The sequence below is a fragment of the Trichoplax adhaerens genome, genomic scaffold (genome assembly GCF_000150275.1).
Source record: "Trichoplax adhaerens TRIADscaffold_6 genomic scaffold, whole genome shotgun sequence".
Taxonomy (NCBI): domain Eukaryota; kingdom Metazoa; phylum Placozoa; class Uniplacotomia; order Trichoplacea; family Trichoplacidae; genus Trichoplax; species Trichoplax adhaerens.
This window is the reverse complement of record NW_002060948.1, coordinates 5,399,643-5,419,881: the sequence shown is the minus strand read 5'-3', so window position 1 is coordinate 5,419,881 and position 20,239 is coordinate 5,399,643. Positions and strand designations below refer to the sequence as shown.

Sequence of the window (20,239 nt, the reverse complement as noted above, 5' to 3'; positions counted from 1 at the left end):
TTATTAAGAAAATAAAAGCTAAAATCGACTTCATGTCGTTGTAGAATTTTGACCAAGGCATCATTTCAAGTTATAATCATCGGCGTATTGATATGTTTTCAACACTTTGAATAATCTCTTTAGCATTGGTCTGTCTTCTATTGAGTTGATAGCATAGCTACGATATCATTATTTAGTCAGCGTTATCCATTATCATTGACATTACATAGACGTGAAAGAGATCAAATAATATAGGATTGAAGGGATAAGTTAAGGGCTAGATATCATGGCATTGAAGGAGTCATTTTAGTTTCGTGTTATGGCGGTAGCACAAGAATTGATGATTAAAATAGAATTTAAAGTCGTCATCAACTTGTACTCTTTCAATAAAAGAAAAAAAAAAAACAATATACTATCATGAGCGATGAGTAAAAACAGCTGTTACCTTTACTAATTTTAGATCATATATTCGATCGAAGAGAGATTACTAAAATAAAAAAAATGAGACGTTGTTTGCTACAGCAAAGTACAGGTAATGCTTTGACTAGTAAAGGTCAAAAAGAAAAAAATCATTTGACTGTAGATGGTAAAACTATTTATCACTGTCTTCTTATTGTGTTGTTTACCGTTATTATAAAATCAAGGAAAGATTCGTGAACGTTTTATAACATGAATCCTTTTGATATTTAAGCAAAAGGTAGTGTAACAGCCATGATGATAATCAAAGCTAGCACGTCAACTAGGTAAACAACGGCAGCAGACGTCAAGGTAAAACAAAAAATGATTCTCCGTTAGCGAGGAGAAAATGAACTCAAGAGATCAATCATTCCTTCAAGCATTGCCATGCATGAAATAAAGTGTAAATACGGTTTATCTATACACTATAACTATAATTAGAGTTATTACGTGAAGCCATCCCATTTTTCAAAATTGCTTTGGGATAAAGTAGTAAACTGATGATTGAATAAAATGATAGTTGTCCTGACAATATAGCAATCGGAGTCATGATGGCGTCAACATGCTGCGTCTTAAAAAGCCAGCTAAAATGACAATTGTATTATTACTGACTAACCTTGTTGTTATTGATGCTAATTTAATGGATCCAACATGGAAAATGTTGAAAATTAGCACAGTGATAGAATTGATGTTGGATAAGTATTCTTAATCGCACGATTGGATACTGCAACTCTTGTTATCATGTAAATGGATGGCTTAAAATGGAATGGAGAAAGATCTACGCGGCGTAGTAATTATCGTTAACAGGCATGATCAAGACAGTAGAGTTGCGCTATCGTTCAATCTATTTCCAGTTTTTACATAGCAATACGATCAAGTTATTGTAGTCTAATTAATTTAAATCTGGATCCACTCCAATAGGAAAAGCTATAGCACGCTAATTCTCCTTCTTTACTCTAATTAATTATTACTATTCTTTTGTTTGTATTGACAATCTTTCAACTAGTGATCGCTCTTATTTGTCTAAATAGCATTTATGCGTCCATATCTTTATTGGATGTGATCAACAATTATTTTTCTCCACAACAATAGTCGTCAAATGTACACTGACAAGATATACAATAACTGATCATTAACTTGAACATTTCTATTGCCTAGGTATACATGGCTTTTGTTCTAATTCTACAAAATAGCCGATACAATCATGTTGGTTATCCTTATTTTCATACTTGAATCATCATAATGTACCATGGCTTCAATATTAGTCCATTAAATCAAATATTATTGGTCCTTATTTATTCTACCAAATCAGTCGATATTTCCATCAACAATATCAATACAAAATTCATGATCAACGTAACTGGATGGTGTTGGTAGACGAGTTGTTTTCCTATTCTAAGAGTGTGTTGATTGGATAGAGTACAAATGGGATAGAAATAATTACATTATTCCTTTTTTAGTTACTATTATCGTACAGCATACTGTAAAATGAACTTTCATGCCTTTCTCCCTAATTTTTTATAAAAGTAGTCCCACCAAGTTCTATTGTGTTGGATAATAGAGTAAGGCAATGTGCAATTTAATCGCTTTTTAATGAGTTAATGTGTAGTATTCCTACTCAGTAAGCTGTAGTGAAAATACTTTAAAATAATACAGTTATGAGATGTTTCAAACGATGGGATCATCTTCCCTTTCGCTTACAGCCAGTGATAATCTATAAGAATCAAGATGAGATTTTATGACCAATGTAGTAATATCGAATCAACATCATTTGTCTATTCTATGCGTGTCTTTTTCTTCTTTTAACTTGATTACGATGATGTTAGTCATGAAAGTTCAAGTCTGATAGCGTTATGAGTAAAAAAAATTGAATACTAGCTTGTGGGATTAACGTTAGTCCTTTATTAGCAACAGTCTGATTACAATTAACGTCAATGTATGTGCATATCTATAACAATAACTGAATCAATCGACTTCTTCTATGGCTTTTGTAGATATGCTTATTAGTCTAGCTATCCTAATCATGCATCAATACATGTTTGTTCAATAGTTAATTTTTTGTTTTCTAATTAACATTGCATGCGGCAAAGTATTGTACTATACAACATATGCTGATAGGCGTATTGTATACGAAAAAGGAGTATGCTTATAATATTGGATTGTAAGAGGACTATTCTAATGACAATCTCACGAAGAAAGCCTTTATTTCCTTTTTGTAGTAGTAAGCTTTCTTAGTCAGAATTCATGTAGGATTGTAATTTTAGTTGAAAGATAAAAACTAGATATTAGTATAGGAATGGAGAATTTTAGGCAACAAGCAAGTTTTCTTACTCATCAGTCTAAAAGGGAGAGATGCAGGCTATATATTTAGTCAGTACGATATTCAAGTACAGTATTGCAACAGTTTCAGTTGAAAAGAAAGGGGTTCATACTAAGTATAAGTACATATGCGCATTAATTATAATTATCCAGTAAATGATGTTGCTAATTAGCCAACAAGATGCTAAGACTTGATCAATGCATTGTTGGATAGAGTGGATTTAAATTTAGGCAACAATTTTTTGGGGGACAATTAATCTATAACGGTCGGGCTCGGGTTGGGTCAAGGATCGAAATTTTCGCATTTGTGGAACGCTGGTCTATATGATTGTAAAACAGAGGGAGGTATGCAGATTTAGCCAGTATTCAAGTATTGTTGCAATTTCATTAAAAAAGAAATAGATTAACGCAAAGTACGTTTCAGTATGCGTATTGATTATATTTAAATTATCAAGTCAATTGTGCTAATGATATTCACATGTCGGCACAACTTGGGATGATTTTAGGCAACAAGCAATTTTCCTTACAGATCAGTCTGCTTCAACCAAGCCATACATGTAGGCTTTTAGTCAGTATTGAAGTACTGTCATGTTGCCATTTCAGTAAAAAGAAATGGGCATACACAAATATACTTATTGCTTGGTTATCAAGTAAATGGTGCTACTCATTCAAATCAGTCAGTCGGATGCTAATAGACTCCATCAATACATTGATGGATGTGCTCGAGGTGATTTTTAGGCTACAAACAATTTTTCTTGCAAATGTGTCTAAAAAGAGAGGGATGCATGCAGGTGCATAACTTGATTACTGTACCACCTGTCATGGCTATTCTCTGGGATCATCCACGTCATGTGTGATCGTGTAATACTGTTTGGACACTTTATTTTATGTCCTATTCAACATCTACGTCAAGCCGGTCTCCCAGTTGGAACATTTTGTTTATTATAATTGCTTGTATAATGACTTCTCATTTTGTTATTGCAAATGTATAATTTGAATCAATGGATGGACTGGATCAACATTTGAAAAGCTATCAGTCAATGTACGTATTGGAGGTAATATCGCTGCGTCTAAAAGGATAAAAGATGCGTAAAAGTTGATTGAAGGAATAAAAAGTGAGTTGAAAGCGGAAGATCGATACCGTGTAGAATTATTCCGATAGGGTTGATACCCATGAATATGACACACCGACCCGTTAGCAAGCAGTCGAACCAAGATCACTGTTCTACCTGATAGCCTACGTGTACTTTAGCTAAAATTAGCCTTACTGCAGTTTCCAACGGGCTAGTAGGAAGTGAATTAGGATGAACTTCATTTTGCGAAGACATCAAGGTGTTTTTCTACACTAACATAGGTGAAAAGCAAAATTGGACATTTTGAAATCCGATGTCCGTTTAGCTGATTCACTTTTTTTCATGACAGGGGTGTAATATACTGTACAGTTATAAATATTGAATAGTAATCCATTCTCAATTTTACTGTATCAAATTACTAACTATCGTTGAGGAAAACAGATCTGAACTCTTTCCGTTATTTATTTATTTTTATTTTATTTAAGATAATAATAAAATAAATAAAGTTTGATTGACCTTGTGCAACTGCCGAGAGCGCCTGGTTTTTTGCTAGATTATATAGGGGGAGGGATACCCAATGTTGGTGTTGGATGTTGTAAAAGGGTAATACTAATAATTATTATTATTCGACCTCAACATCTGCCTCATACGCCATAGCGTCCAACCAATTTTTGTTAATTCATTCCTGCAAGCAAGAACTTTAAGCCAAAGTGCATTAGGCATTTAGCTACGGAGGCTACAGAGTACGCGAGGGGCTCAAAATGCACGCGGACCACTCAAGTCCAGTCGAAGGTCGATTTGACTCTCTCGTGCCCTGTGATCAAGTAGGAAGATAGGTCGAGACTTGTGTACCACGCCCATTGTATCAAGCTCCAGCAGCCTTTAAATTTGAATGGGAACGCTACAATTTTGCCATAACAGTTGCCGCCGGATGGCTGCAATTTTCCACATAACGTCGATAGTTACGTTTTTCCATAGAGTAGGACAAGTAATTACGGTAGTGGCTGTAGTAATATCATGAGGGGGGTACAGGAAAGAAGAAGAGAGGGACCACCCGTAGTAGTAAAAAAGTCAGATTTTGGTTTTTGGTATCTGGTCTGGGTCAATCTCATGACATGGCAGTTCCCAACTTGCCATTACCCTATCGTCATGGCAAGTTATGGCAATACAATATTATACGAATATGCAAGTGTATCTAGTCGAAACTGTACAGAGTGTACTGTAGTCAATACTGTACTGTAAAAAATGCTGCAATCCAGTGTGATTGGGGTAAAAATAGTGCATCAATTGTTATTTTATAGTTGTTTTAGAGAGACCACAAGATTTTAAAATCAGCCGAAATTAAATTTCAATCAGCGGCACAGGAAAGACCTTTCATCGACACCCTAGTGTACACTCTACAGTACTTTATTGTGCGGCAATGTGCACGGCATGGTACTGTCTGAGTGTCTGTATACTACAGTACATACTGCACGTCCAACACTGTAAAAAGTACTGGATTATACAGTACAGTACAGTACAGTACTGTACTGTACAGTACATCCTGCACGTCCAACACTGTAAAAAGTACTGGATTATACTGTACTGAACAGTACAGTACTGTACTGTACAGTACATCCTGCACGTCCAACACTGTAAAAAGTACTGGATTATACTGTACAGTGTACAGTACAGTACACTGAGTACGGTACAGTACATACTGTAGGGTACTGTACTGTACTGTACTGTAACATGTAGTCTGTCTGTCCTGTAGTTGGGTTGAAGGTGGGAGATCCGTGGCAAAGATTTCATCCTGGTCTGGTAGTATTCAACGGATCTTGTACAGCACAACTATCCCCAACCTCAGGCCAAGTCTGCCAGTACCGCACAAGGCGAGTGACGATTTAAAGCTGCCTAAACTCCAAGTCCACGCCAGGATTTGAAATCATCTTTCGTCAATCTGTCCGGTTCGTTACAATAATCGGTAGGTGTTTGTCCTTTTTATTCGACAATTTTGATTTATGCTGAATAGAGTTTGAATCTATCCTATCGTTAATCTTGAAATCATGGTTATGCTGGTAAAAATGGCCCATGCAGTGCAATACTGTATCTCTCTTTCTCTTTACACGTACAGTAACGCAAGGCATCCTCGTAGTAACGACTAAGAAGTCATTTAAACGCAGTCATCAAACCTAGATCCGGCTAGGAAATGAGCCAAACACCCACAAATGCAACATAACCACATTTCAGATTGCGGGGTGGATACAGTTGACGAATCAACTTAAAAGTTGATCCCAGTTCACTATTGAAGTGGATATTTTTCTCTCCACTCATTTTCACTGGTTGACTAAAATAATAATTTTCCTTGTGTATTACGTATTGCAGCAGTGTTGTCCCTTTTAAAATTACCTTTTCCATTACTGTACATGATTTCGTTGGATATATTATCTGCTTACTAGTACTATACGCGTACAAGCAATAGTGTTGTAGGATTTTCAGGGTATGCAGTAATGCATTGGGTAAAATTGCGAACATCAATTTCGATTCCTACTACGATACTGCACTGGGAAGATGGATTGCAATATACTCTACTATACACGTTGAAAATGGAAAAGTTGAAAGGTTGAGATCGTCTAACTACAGTACTGTACAGTATATCAAGGTTGAGTGTCCAGTTATAAAAATAATAATCTTGCGATACTGTATCTTTTCTCTGATGCGATAATGTCAGGGCGTGACTATTGAAGTTATCGTACTTGTAGAAAATCGTTTACTGCTGAAAGGCTTTGATTTGATATTTCAATTTTACATCTCCATTGACATTGCACAGATGGACACACTAGTACACTGTACAGTATATGCTTCAGCCAACTCCTATGGTTTTACTATCTTCCCCATACAGTACCTCTTGGACTACAAAGTCAGTGGTGTAGTATTGAAGATGATCGCTGATGTTTTCACAAATTTTATTATTCATGTCGTCCATTGACATCGTATAAAGTAGAAAGTAAGACGTTAGTGACTCGTCGACTTTTAGACAGAAAATCACTGATTGACTCAGTAGCTACTAGCGAGCTTTTAACTACTGGATGAGTTCCGTAGCTTCGTCTTCTCTGACGACATACTGTATAGTAGCACTGTCTAGGTGTAACCGTAGTGTGTTGTATTGATCATTTTTGGGGGGTCCTAACTGGCTACAGTATTTCACCTTCAGTACAGTAACTGCGATCATAGCTTACTGTATTCATAGGTAATGTGTCCAGTACAGTATACTGCTTTTGAGTTGAAAAAAGAACATTTTATGGGCATAAAATAGGGAGGGTCCACCAAGCCATCCATTGTCATCCACTGCTGGAGTCTGGTAGGAAGCAAAAAAGCAGCTGAGGAAGCTGGCGAAAAATACTTATTTTGCAAGTGCAATACTGCCTGACTGAAGTTACTCAATCAATGCTATCGTTACTTAGTGTACACTATACACGTGTACCTGATTTGAACTACAGCCATGCGATTGAGGAAGACTCCCGAAAACGGTCACAACACAGTGTACAGTGTACAGTGTACAGTACTGTAAATAAACAGTACAATGTCTCTTTCAAGAACAAATTTCTCCAGTGTGCACAGTTCATCCAATCCATCACATACTGTACACTACTGCACTGTTGTGTACTGTACGCCAGCGAGAAAAAGTCACCGGATACCTCCCACCGTACAGTACTGTCCTGTCATGTACTGTAGCCTTCCAGGACCGGACTCAAATACTGCGTAGGGTACAGCCATGGTACAGTACAGGACTGCACAGTTGTTCACTGTTGAAGATCAACGTGCTGTTGTCGTTGAGGTTGGAATTTCTAGAGAAAAATTATCCATCCACTCCAGCTAAACTGGTATCCTGGATAGCAGATTCAACGGTAGATGTTCATTTCTTATCCATACATGCACTGTTGTTGATCAAAAGTGGCTTGTTTCCTCTATCAGTGTACTGATGTAGTTCAATTGATGAAAAACATTTTCGATAGAGGTTTTTATCTAGTCATACCAACGTGCCCCGTCGATTTGTCGGGCGCACACAGCTTCCCATTGCAACATCATCTTCCTACATCATTTCTTCCCTGATGTACATACGGTAAAAAGCTGTGTATACAATACAGTATTACTACAGTTGATACAGTCAAGAGTCAATGAATTGAATAATACAGGTAGAAAGTCATGATAAAATGGACATTTGGATAGAACTGACAACGATACGGATGTACAAGTGTTTTTAGCCAACCTTTCAATACAGTAGTCGTTGTCTTTCACCAACGCTTATGGGTGCGTACACAAAAGACGAGATATTTGTCTACTCTGTTTATATATCACGATAGTGTACTCGTGCGTAGCCGCAACAAATAGTGGATAATCGTAATAATTAATCTTCATTCAATGGCTTCTGTTATGCGAGGCACGTCTCGCCATGGAGAGATGTGTATTATGTCCCAAGGTATTTTCCAGACACGGATGATAGTCAATACGGGCATACAATGACAGAAATAAAAGACAGCATCAATTTTGACAATCTTATTTTGTCTATACGTTTGATAATTATAATTTGGACCTATCTCTATATCTTCTCTATTAATATTTAATCATGACCGGCTAGTTCACTTACAGTAAGATATGGAATATATTACTTTTATAATAATGTTAATATCAATGACATTGTTGGTGCGGAAAGCCTGCCTTAGAGTTATCACGACAGGCTGATTGAACGTACGATTACCATGATAACTTTAAATGTTTACAAAGATACAGTACAGTATAACCTACTGTTCGAGTCATCGAGTAGAGCAGATTGGTACGATTTAAATGAATACAATCCTATGCTAATTCATGCTACCTCTAGAATTATCACACTGTACAGTATGCTTTTTCGTGCGCCTGTAGCATGTGTTGCTTCTTGGTCGTACCCACTGATTGTGATGATATTATCATGGATCATATCGATTGCCTAACCTTATTTAGAGGTCGTTGAAAGAGTTTGTGCAAAGAGTACCAATCACTCTGATTAAATCATTCAATCATTGTTTATTATTACAAATATAACAATTGGAACTGCCGTCTTGAAACTGATGTGACAGTACTATTTCTTAAATATAGAAATTACAAGTTAGTAACTACATTGGGAACGAGGAAAGTAACAAATAGGCAAAAAATAGAAAGTATGGACACAATTTCTGATGTGGTGGATGATCAGAAACCAGATTACCCACAGGCTTTTCCTCCTTTGCCTACAAGTTCACGACCGCAAGAAACAACAACCAACATGAAATGGGGTCCGTCAGCTTTGCCAAGCATTCCTTCATCTAGTATAACACAGGTAACAATAGAAAATGATATTGATTCAAGGCTAACGTAGTTATTCATCTCTAGCCAGCTTGATTTTTATGCAGTAACAATCAGGGAGAATCTATTACATTCTACTTAGTGATTGAATGCTTTTCTGTATGTATGTAAGACAGACATTCAAATGAAATAGAATTAAATAGTTTGATACAATATTTAAATGTCGTAGCTGTATTTTCTATAAATCCATGTTGAATTTGTACGGTACGGTACTACTGATATCCAAGTCATAAATTATTACATTATTTGTATAAAACATGGCGGTCTTGTTGCTTTTCGTAGTAAATGTACGTTACAATTACTGTATGCATGTAGCGGTTTAAGAACTAGCGGTATCATACAAATTAAAACGCATACTGTGCGATAAACCACCAATACTTAGGAAATAGTTATTGAACAATTCATTTCGCCTTTATAATACCTATCTACGACTTATTCCATATAAATTGACTAGGAAGTGATTAAAATGATAACTCATTGATAATAATGAATAAATAAGAAAGCTCCATCGGTATCCATAAATATAGTTCGTAATAATGAAACACTAACAATGATTTAATGATGACATGAATGGTATTAATGCTTTTAGTAAAACGTCATGGAATGTGTTGAAATCAATTTTCTATCTATCCTAATTTAAAACATAAATGAATAATATACAATTTTAAAAGGCATTTGAATTTAAAATTTCTACTTTGCAAGATAAATAATTAGCAATGACATAAAATGACGTGTTCATGTAATATTGCCCTTTAGCTTGTATTAAACGGCCGATTAGATTATATGCTATAATTGTTCATTACTTAATAATTACGTAACTATGTTATGATTTACGCTACTGTAAAACAACGATGACATCTGTATGCGACACAAGTATACATCGTATACGAATGTATTATACACTGAGATAGATGATATCGACTACTACAACTTTCTTGATGTTCTATATTGGAGATTGAATTTGCTATGACAATTGTTGGATAGGTGTTTCACGTTCCAATGGAAGAACGCAAATTTGGCCGACATGGTGAACAAGTGCTTGGACCGGAACAACAACAAGCTCAAGTTTGCAAGGAGGTTATGCAGAAAACTAATACTACTATAGAAGTAAGCTCAACTAAAGATCAAACGCTAACCATAATGGTAACTGGTAAAAAGGATGCCGTAGCAAAAGCTAAAAGATTAATCTTGATCGGGTTACAAAAACAGGTATGATAATAATTGACGATGGATATGAAATTATTGCAAAGTACCGATATAAAAAATACATATCGACATCATTTACAATGTATATTTGTGATATATATTCAATGAGATGATTTTAACCTGAAGGTATAGATATTTTAATGGAATAGACAGTACTATAGGAGGGAAATGATCGTTGTAAAATTGGGCAATATGTGGTAGCTTACAATGATTTTTTTTCGTTTCTTTCATTCCGAAATAGAGTGCGATTGAACTTCCAGTACAGAAGGAATATTTAGGTGCTATTCTTGGTAGAGGTGGTAAATCCTTACAACAATTAGAATTAACTACCTCCACTAAAATAAAAGTCATTGGTGAAGGCCCGATTGTCAATATCCGTATTACTGGATCACGCGATAAGATAGATGACGCGCGGCATCAAATTCTTGTATTAGTCGATCAGCAGGTCGGATATTTTATTTTGGCAAATAAGAGTAATCGTTGTATTCAACTTTAAACTGGATAGCTCTAATGTTTTGTTTAGTTTTTGTATTTTTAACTATTAATAGTAAATTTTTAACAAAATTTATGCCAACCATTGGGATATAAATTAGGAAAAGCTAGCTCATGAAAGATTGAATATTTCGAAAATTTATCATCCATTTATTTCTGGCCCAAATGGTTCTATAATTAAGACAATCTCTGAAAAAACTGGAGCTCGTATTCATGTACCACCTATTTCGGTAGAAAAGGATGAGATTGTCGTGTCTGGCGAGAAAGATGGAGTATTGAAGGCTGTAAAAGAAATAAGTGCAATTTATAACGAAAAGGTATTGCTAATAACGTTCTCGTGTTTTATGTGGTAAACAGATATACCGTAGATTTGCGTTTCTAACCGAATTTTTTGTTTGATATTGGCAGAGGCGAAAATGTAAGACGGTATCGGTTGAGGTAAAGAAATCTCAGCATAAATACGTTATCGGACACCGTGGACAAGGATTGCAAGAGATTTTAGAATTAACTGGTAATTTCATTTTATTAGTTACTATGCTCTTATATGGTTTGTATATGTAAAGAAAGCATATCGACTCTAGTTAAGCTCTCTGCTGCGATGATGAGACTTTAGATGCTCTAAAATTACTTTAAAAAAGGACCTTTTAATTACATCTAGGTGTCTCAGTTGAAGTTCCTCCTAGTGATAGTAATTCGGAAACAATAACATTACGAGGTGAACAAGAGCACTTGGGCAATGCTTTAACTCATGTTTATGAAAAGGTATCTGGTCTTTAATAATAGTTCATACTGTGATTATATTATCTTGTTTCAAATCTTGATTGCTGAAACTAAAAAATGACTTAACGCTTATTTTGTAACCTCAGGCAAATAGTACAATCAGTGAAAAAGTTGATGCTCCTGTTTGGCTGCATAGGCATCTAATAGGAAAGAAAGGAGAAAATATCTCGAAAGTATTGCAGGACATGTCCAAAGTAAAGTATAGATTAGATATGCTCAAGATAATTGCTTTATTATTAGTTCATCTGAACGTTATATGAATGTGATTAAAATTGCTTGTTTTATAGCTTCATGTCGAATTTGAGAGAGATCGAGATCTAATTATTCTAGAAGGTAAACCAGAGGAAGTTCAAGTCGTAAAGAAAAACTTGCAAAAATTTATGAAAAATTTGGTAAGACTTATCAATTAATCGCTAACATTACTCTTAATAAGTTTATTTTCTTAGTTACTGTAGATTTTATAAGTTTTGTTTATGATCTAATGTATTATTAATGTATTGTAGGTGGATAAAATGGATCACATTGAAATCAAAATTAACCGACGATTTTACAAGCAGCTTATCGGCAAAAATAAGGCTAACAGTATGTATTTTTTTATTAACTGTTATTGATAAATATTCTTATATGGGTATAATTGAAATTGATATAATTTTGCTTCCTTTTCTAAATTACTTTGTAGTAAATGCGATTAAAAATCAAACTGGTACTATGATTTATTTCCCATCTGATGAAAGTAGCGAAGTTATTTCCATAGAAGGAGATTCTGATGGTGTTAAATTAGCTAAAGAAAAAATTCTTAGCCTTGTTAAAAAATGGGTACGAAGTAATAATGATATAGATTGCACTTGAGCTTGAACTAAATTTTACGGTTCATGCTTTAGGAAAATGAAAGGGTTAAAGACCTGGTTTTCGAACAGAAATTCCATAGAAGGATAATCGGATCAAAGGGTAGTAATATTCGAGAAATAAGCGCTGCATATCCGGAGATTAGCATTAATTTTCCCGATCCACAAAGCGATAGCGATGTTGTTCAAGTACGTGGTCCGAAGGATGATGTAGACAAGGTTTGCAGTAAATTGAAGAAAATTTATTCGAACTTGATAGAAAGCAATCACGTAGAAGAGTTCAGTGTTTTCAAGCAATTTCATCGTAATATAATTGGGAAAGGTGGAATCACGATTAGAAAGGTATACTGTTATATATTCTTATTATTGTATCCTTGATCGTAATTTATAAGCTGTTGTGATTTCTAATCCTTGATGATTAGATCCGAGAGGAAACAAACACAAGGATAGATATTCCAAATGAAAATAGTGGTAGTGATATTATTAAGGTAACTGGTCGTCAGAAAGATGTGAAAATGGCAAGGGAAAAGATCTTAGCTATTCAAAAGGAACTCGTACGTGTTTTATACTTACCTTAACTTATTAAAATTGTAATTGCTTTAAATGCTTGTATTGCTACGATATGTATAGTATATACCTTTGCTATATGAATGGTTTTATTATATTACAGGCCAATGTTGAAGAAATTACTGTCTCTATACCACAAAAATATCATAATAGACTGATTGGTAGTAAAGGAAAATTAATTCGCTCTATTAGTAATGACTGTGGTGGGGTTATTATCAAGATACCTGATGGTAAGACAACCAGCGATAAAATTGTTATTAGAGGACCCAAAGACGATATCAAAAATGCTAAGGCAATGCTATTGGAGATTGCTAACGAGCAGGTATCCCATTATACTTGTATAGCAGCTTAGATATATTGCTATTGGCTTCCATTAATGGTAAAATTTTACTTCCCGCCAGGAATTGCATAGTTTTACTACTGAAGTTCGCGCCAAGCCAGAATTTCATAGATTTTTAATTGGTGCTGGTGGCCGAAAGATTAACAAGGTAATTTAGTATGAATTGATGTTAATTTACTAAAGTTTACTCATTGTAAATTTTTAATGATCTAATTCTTTTATAGTTAAAGCAGAATACTTCTACTCGAATTATATTTCCAACGCAAAAGGATGAAGATAAAGAACTTATCGTCATTATAGGTACTAAAGAAAACATTGAGAAAACCAAAGCTGAATTAGAAGATCAGATACGCGAGCTGGTATAATTTATGATTTGCTGTACCACCTTATCAATTATATAATTTCTGTTTTTAACATTCTTTTTAATATTGTAGCATCTGTTGTAGTAAATATTGAACTATTCACGGATTTTTATTTAGGAAAACACTAAAGAAGAGACAATATCAATTGCTCCAAAATATTATAAACGCCTTCTCGCAAATGGTAGACAGGTACGTGAACAATTAAACAATGATATAAGGGAAAGAATTTAAATTCCATTTTATGCTTATCAGATTTTAAGGGAAATCTCGGAAGAAAATGGCAATGTAATAATTTCTATACCAAGAGATAACGCCTCAGATAAAGTCATTATTAAAGGATCAAGTAGCTGTGTTGATAGTGCCAAAGTGAAATTATTAGAAATTGTGGATGAAATCGTTAGTGTTGATCTTAATCAGGATTGTTCATTTTTTGGATCAAGTCTCATATAACATAAATGTTGTATATTAGGATTCTATGGTTACCATTGATTGTCAGGTTTCTCAGAAATATCATAAGAACATACTAGGTGTAAAAGGATGTAACATACAGCAAGTTGTATCTGATTTTAAAGTTGATGTGAAGTTTCCTAATAAATCAGGTAATTAACATGAATCCTAATATGCATATAGATGAATACTATTTTTTAATCATTGGCATTTATACCTTTCGATTAGGTGCAGCTAATCGTCAGAAAAATTTACCTAATGGAGGTGCAGTCGATGATAATGATCCAATCAAGACAGATATCATTACAATTACAGGACTACCCGCCAATGTTGAAGGCGCTAAAGAAGCTATCTTGGTAAGTGACAGTCAGTATTGTTAATGTAAACTTTATTTTTTATGTCGAAAGTAGTCATTCTTTACAATTAATATGCTCATTGTATTTATGATTATTAGTCATTTGTGCCTATAAGCGAAGAGATGAATGTCTCCATCGAATATCATCGCTCTCTAATTGGAGTGAAAGGCCGAGATATTCGTGCAATGATGGAAAAATACAGCGTTAACATTTCAGTACCTCCTGCTGATCAACATAGTGATTGTATCAAAATTTTTGGAACCCCAAGTCAAATTGAAAAAGCCAAATCAGCCATACTGGATAGAATTAAAGAATTAGAAGAGGAAAAAGAGGATAAGGTAATAATTTGTTGGAATGATTTGTAAGTTGGAAATGTTGTAACAACCGTTGCATTATCGTAATAGAAAAAGAGAAATTTCCAAATAGTTGTTGAAGTTGATCCTTGTCATCATTCCAAAATCATTGGCCCGAAAGGTTCGACAATTAGCAAGATTCGTGCTGATCATAATGTTCAAGTGAAAGTTCCTTCAGACAAAGAAAGCAACGATCGTAAAATCGTCATTACTGGTTATGAAAATGAAGCTAATGCTGCCAAGCTTAAAATAGAAAAGATCGTTCAAGATTTGGTTAGAAAACACATTTGAGCTCTTTAAGTAATTCTTTAAATAGCTTATGCTAACGGTCTTTTTTATTCCGATATAGGAAAATCAGATTGTTGAATCATACACTATGGAATACCGCATACAAAGAAATATTAGTCGTCTTCCTGATATTCGCGAAATAACCAAAGATCGCAAAGTCAGCATTAAATTTTCCAAAGATCAAGAGAATAACAACGTTGAAATAACTGGATTAGCAGAAAATATTGAGGGTGCTAAGAAAGACCTTGATAAGCTAATTGAAACTGAAGTAAGTATTCATTAAATTTATTGTGCATAGGTAAATACCACGAAATTGTTGCCTTTAATGGCTGGCTATTGTATATTTTCTTGGCGTATGTAGCGGGAAAAGATCGAAGAAAAAGAACTTTTAAGTCATTATATGTATAAACGAGAAGAACGCCAGGATCATCAATCGTCGAGCCGAGGGAGAAATTCGAAAAGTAGAGGCTATGTTGTTAGAAATGCACCTTGGGATCACTCACAGGGATTATCACCTCCAAGTACTACTGACACTCAAGCTTTTCCAGCTTTTGGTGATTCCATAGATTCAAATGGACCCAATAGCAATTGGGGTCCTAGTCAAAATACTGCTCTATCTGGTAGGAATATTCAAGACTACTAAGTAATAAATTGATTAACTCAGAATAAATTTTGATAATTAATTTGTCTCAAATTTTAATCATCGAGAATATATCCAAGATATGTGCTATGTTATTGCTCCTTTGGATCGTTCATAAATGTATTCATGTTATAGTACAAGTAATTGTGTACTGTAAATTATTAAAATTGACAGTGATCATTATACATTGATCGGGAGTAAATGCATAAGCATAAACAGCAATGAAATCTTTGAAATCTTATATTATAGGAAATTAAAAAAAAATAGCTTTCATGTTTTCCGCAGTAACTGATTTGTGGAGTAATAATGTTGCCTAAGATGTTAACTGTGTTTAGTTCGTTGTCTTCTGAGTATAGCACAGGCATACACTAGAAATGTTTCTAAAAATTTCTATTTAGCTTACGATATTTTTAACTAACTGTATTTTACTTGCCGTTTATGTCTATTCCGGCTCAGTACCGTAGAAATGAATAAATTCGGGCTTAAAAGCATGGATTCAATGATTAGTAATTTACAGATTTCTTTGTAGAAGAAATACTGATTATAGCTGTCGGAATTAATCAAATGCAGGTGGTAGAGATTTTGTTCGCTAGTACAGTACAGTATAGCACTAACATTTAGTTGGGCAATTAATAGATTCGTATATCTCATAAAAGTACCGTTTTATAGAACATAAATCTTTATCACTCTGGATATAACAAAAACTATACAGATACCATTTAAATAACATTTGATAAATATTTATGACTTAATTATACTTTGTATCAGTACGACTTAAGTAAATATAATTAAGTTCTATTACGAATGCTAGATTTAATGATTCGTCAGTTGAAACTTCGAGAGAATGTTCGATGCACAATTTCTACATTATTTTAACAGATACCGAAAATTGTTTTCGTTGACTTATCGACAAATTACTCAAATAAATGCTGATTGTCTTTTTCAATGTTGCTGCTGTGTGATCTTTGTCTGAAATTAGCTGATATCTGATTTACGTGTCTTAGCTGACACATTTTTTATTTTGAATTCTAGTGGCTTGAAACGGATGTTTTATATGATATTATTGACGTAGTATTTATTACAATAACTAACTGATGATCAAATGTAAAGAAAATATTAAGTCATGGATATTGACTTTAGCGATATTAAGTTTGTAATTTTATTTCTCAGCTGTTGCGTATTTCTTACTTTAGTAACTAAATGTGAGATCGCACTCAATAGTGCGAACGAGATAATCGGTGATTCACCGTATCAAGTTACCTGCCTCAATCTTCACTTCAACAAAAGTATATATTAATCATTGATCAATCGATGCTTTGAATTTTTGCTTTGCAAGTCCTTTTAGTCTTGGTGTGTTGTAAGCAATAAGTTTAATGGGTTTTCGGATTAATAGGTGATTTCATATCGGATTAATGATAGGTTTGAATATACACTTACGTATGCACATACTTAAGTTCTTAACAGAATTGGAGCTGCTCAATGAAGCAGTTATTCTTGCGTAACTTACACTAATATGCGAACGCCTATTTGACTCTTGTTGACATTCGTGTATGTATGAATATAATTGTTTACAATATTGAAGATAACTGTCGAGTTGGAAAACATGCATATACGTACAGTAGTCAGAATATCATACCAAGCAAACTATAATTCAGAACACCTTAGTTAATCGAGAATTTATGATATACTCGTACGTGACATACGTATACTCGGTAGTGAATTAAAAGCTGTCATTCACGAACAGGAGTTGCCGAAATTTCATGATATACCACTGAAATAAGACTTGTATTATGCTCAATAATCTATAATTTACGACGCCGCAAGCGATCGAAACCACAATAAATAGTCAAGCAGTAAATTGATACAATCAGGTATCATTTCCTTCTGAGTGACAGTCTGCAATCATCATTGAATGTAACATAAAACGATTCAGTTTATTAATAATAATTGTAACATTAAGGCGCCTACTATGCAAGATTACAATTATAATACAAAAAAATACAATTTGGTGATGATTCTTTGAAATCGATGATGTCCATGACTCGTAACATACGGGTATACTGTAGTACAAGCATACTTTGATTTGACTTTATCAAGAATGTCCATGGTGATCGAGTATAGATATCCTTTTTCTTATTTGTCAAATCATTCTTGTGGATAGAATGTGGCAAACGTTAAATAACCAGTATGGCCTGGAGTGGTTGCTACGGGAAATGTTGATAGTAATTCTCGTTTACTTTTATTTTCATGATGACTCGTTGATGGATCACTACGCTCGTTGGATTGGAAGGATTCGCAATTACCAGTATTAGCGATAGGCAATTCCATTTTCTTAACACGATACGGTCTTAATATCGTTTCTAGAACTTTGACATCGATAAAACCATGATCACGTAAGCACATACAACTTCTTTGCACTTGTTCGATACAAGGGGAGAAACAGCAAATTCTACCACCCGGTTTGAGTGCTTGTTTTGCATATGGAATTGCTTCCCAGGGAATGGGTAAATCTAAAATAACTGCATCTGCTTCCGATGTTATATCAAATCCTTCTTGGCAAACATTGCGACAGTGTACCGTAACTAGATGATTTAATCCATTAAGTTTAAAATCATTTTCAGCTTTATCTGCTCGTTCGTTATGAAATTCATACGTTAACAGCTTGCCATTTGGCGAAACAGCTCGGATAATCGCATGAGATAATGATCCACTCCCTGTACCCGATTCAATTACTAAGCATCCAGGCATAATTTCTAATTCACTTATAATCATACTAATATCCGTACTATAAATTACTTGAGTTCGATGTAGTAGTGATAAAGTCCATAATTCAGCTGTAGGATGAAGAATATACAGCCAACCTTTATTATTTCTAGCCCAAATTTTACTTCCAAATGTTTTCCCGACCATCCAATCGTGAGGAAATGCACCATATTTGCTGTGCATGACTTGACCTCGTTGCACGACCAAAGGATAGAAATGGTTCATTCCAACAAAGATGATCGCTCTATCGCCATATTCAACGATTGCCTTGTATTCAACAATGCTCATGGTGTTTTACAGGCAGAGCAATATAACGTATTCTGCAAAATGCCAGCTAAATCAGTCAATGGATGTGTAGTGTGTTAGGGTTTTCCTCTTCCTCTTATGATCGATTGATGATGGTTTATGGTTTTGTTGGTTTATGATCATACTAACAGTACAGCGATCGTCCGTGTGTTAAGCTATTACCATCCACACCATGCGGTAGCATATACTGTACTAGTAATACTCTACTACTGTACTGTAGACGAGAGATAGGGCGGAGTTGAACCACACTGGTACTGCAGACACTACCGTAGTAAGGTAAGCTAAGGTAGCTGGTTGCGCCACCTAGCAACGTGAGCGTTCTGTTTGTCGTAATTAACTTAGTTAGCATTCAAATTGACATTTTTCATCCTAACGATATGCATGAAATTGATGGTTCTGCATACTCTGAGTTCTAGTGCAAAAGTTCATCGTCTTAATCAATTATATTTAGCATTCAAAGTGACATTTTTCATGGTAACGAAATGAATGGAATGGATTGCTAACGAATAGCTAAAGAATAGCTAACTCGTTAGTTAGCTAGCTAATTGATAGCTAACGAAATGAATGAAATTGAGAGGTTTGCATGCTCTGAGTTCTAGTACAAAAGTTCATCGTCTTAATCAATTATATTTAGCATTCAAAGTGACATTTTTCATGGTAACGAAATGAATGGAATGGATTGCTAACGAATAGCTAAAGAATAGCTAACTCGTTAGTTAGCTAGCTAATTGATAGCTAACGAAATGAATGAAATTGAGAGGTTTGCATGCTCTGAGTTCTAGTACAAAAGTTCATCGTCTTAATCAATTATACTTAGCATTCAAAGTGACATTTTTCATGGTAACGATATGAATGAAATTGATGGTTTTGTATACTCTGACTTCTAATATAAAAGTTCATCGATTTATGATACAGATAGTAAACAAGTCATAACCGTAATGTGTATACGGGACACATCGGCTCCCCTATAAAAATAGACAACTCTTTCTGGCAGTCAATGATACATTGACAAAAGTATAAGAGTTTACAAATTAAATTTACGTCCTTGAATTCATCTTTTTACTACATAAGATGGTAAAAGTAAAGGTAATCCATTTGTAAGCTTGAAATATTTATTATGATAATATCAACACGAATATAAGGCTAAACTAGGCGTAGCTACGTTTCAAATTAACCTTGCATCCTTAAATTCACCTTCTTCTACTGCCCGAGATGATAGAAGTAATGGTAATAAAATTCGTAAGATTAAGACTTTTTTTCGGATAGTAGCAAGCTTTAGGGATTGATTATAACATGCCTAACGTCC

General features: G+C 34.5%; 2 protein-coding genes across 2 annotated transcripts; one reads left to right on the top strand and one right to left on the bottom strand.

Annotated features, from left to right (window-relative positions):
- Positions 1-9,006: 9,006 nt before the first annotated feature.
- Positions 9,007-15,867, top strand: TRIADDRAFT_26766 (uncharacterized protein; the record flags this gene model as incomplete). Its single annotated transcript, XM_002113833.1, has 23 exons — positions 9,007-9,162; positions 10,173-10,397; positions 10,636-10,839; positions 10,988-11,203; positions 11,295-11,397; positions 11,545-11,648; positions 11,753-11,860; positions 11,954-12,058; positions 12,170-12,248; positions 12,346-12,482; positions 12,548-12,853; positions 12,934-13,065; positions 13,182-13,400; positions 13,480-13,566; positions 13,643-13,777; positions 13,898-13,969; positions 14,033-14,176; positions 14,250-14,379; positions 14,462-14,583; positions 14,682-14,921; positions 14,988-15,209; positions 15,286-15,492; positions 15,586-15,867. The coding sequence occupies 23 exons, from the start codon at positions 9,007-9,009 to the stop codon at positions 15,865-15,867; spliced, it is 3,735 nt and encodes a 1,244-aa protein (XP_002113869.1).
- A 2,142-nt stretch (positions 15,868-18,009) lies between these two features.
- On the bottom strand, positions 18,010-18,915 carry TRIADDRAFT_50434 (uncharacterized protein; the record flags this gene model as incomplete). The annotated part of the gene is made up of 1 exon (XM_002113452.1): positions 18,010-18,915. One exon carries the CDS (start codon positions 18,913-18,915, stop codon positions 18,010-18,012), a length of 906 nt encoding a protein of 301 aa, XP_002113488.1.
- Positions 18,916-20,239: the final 1,324 nt, after the last annotated feature.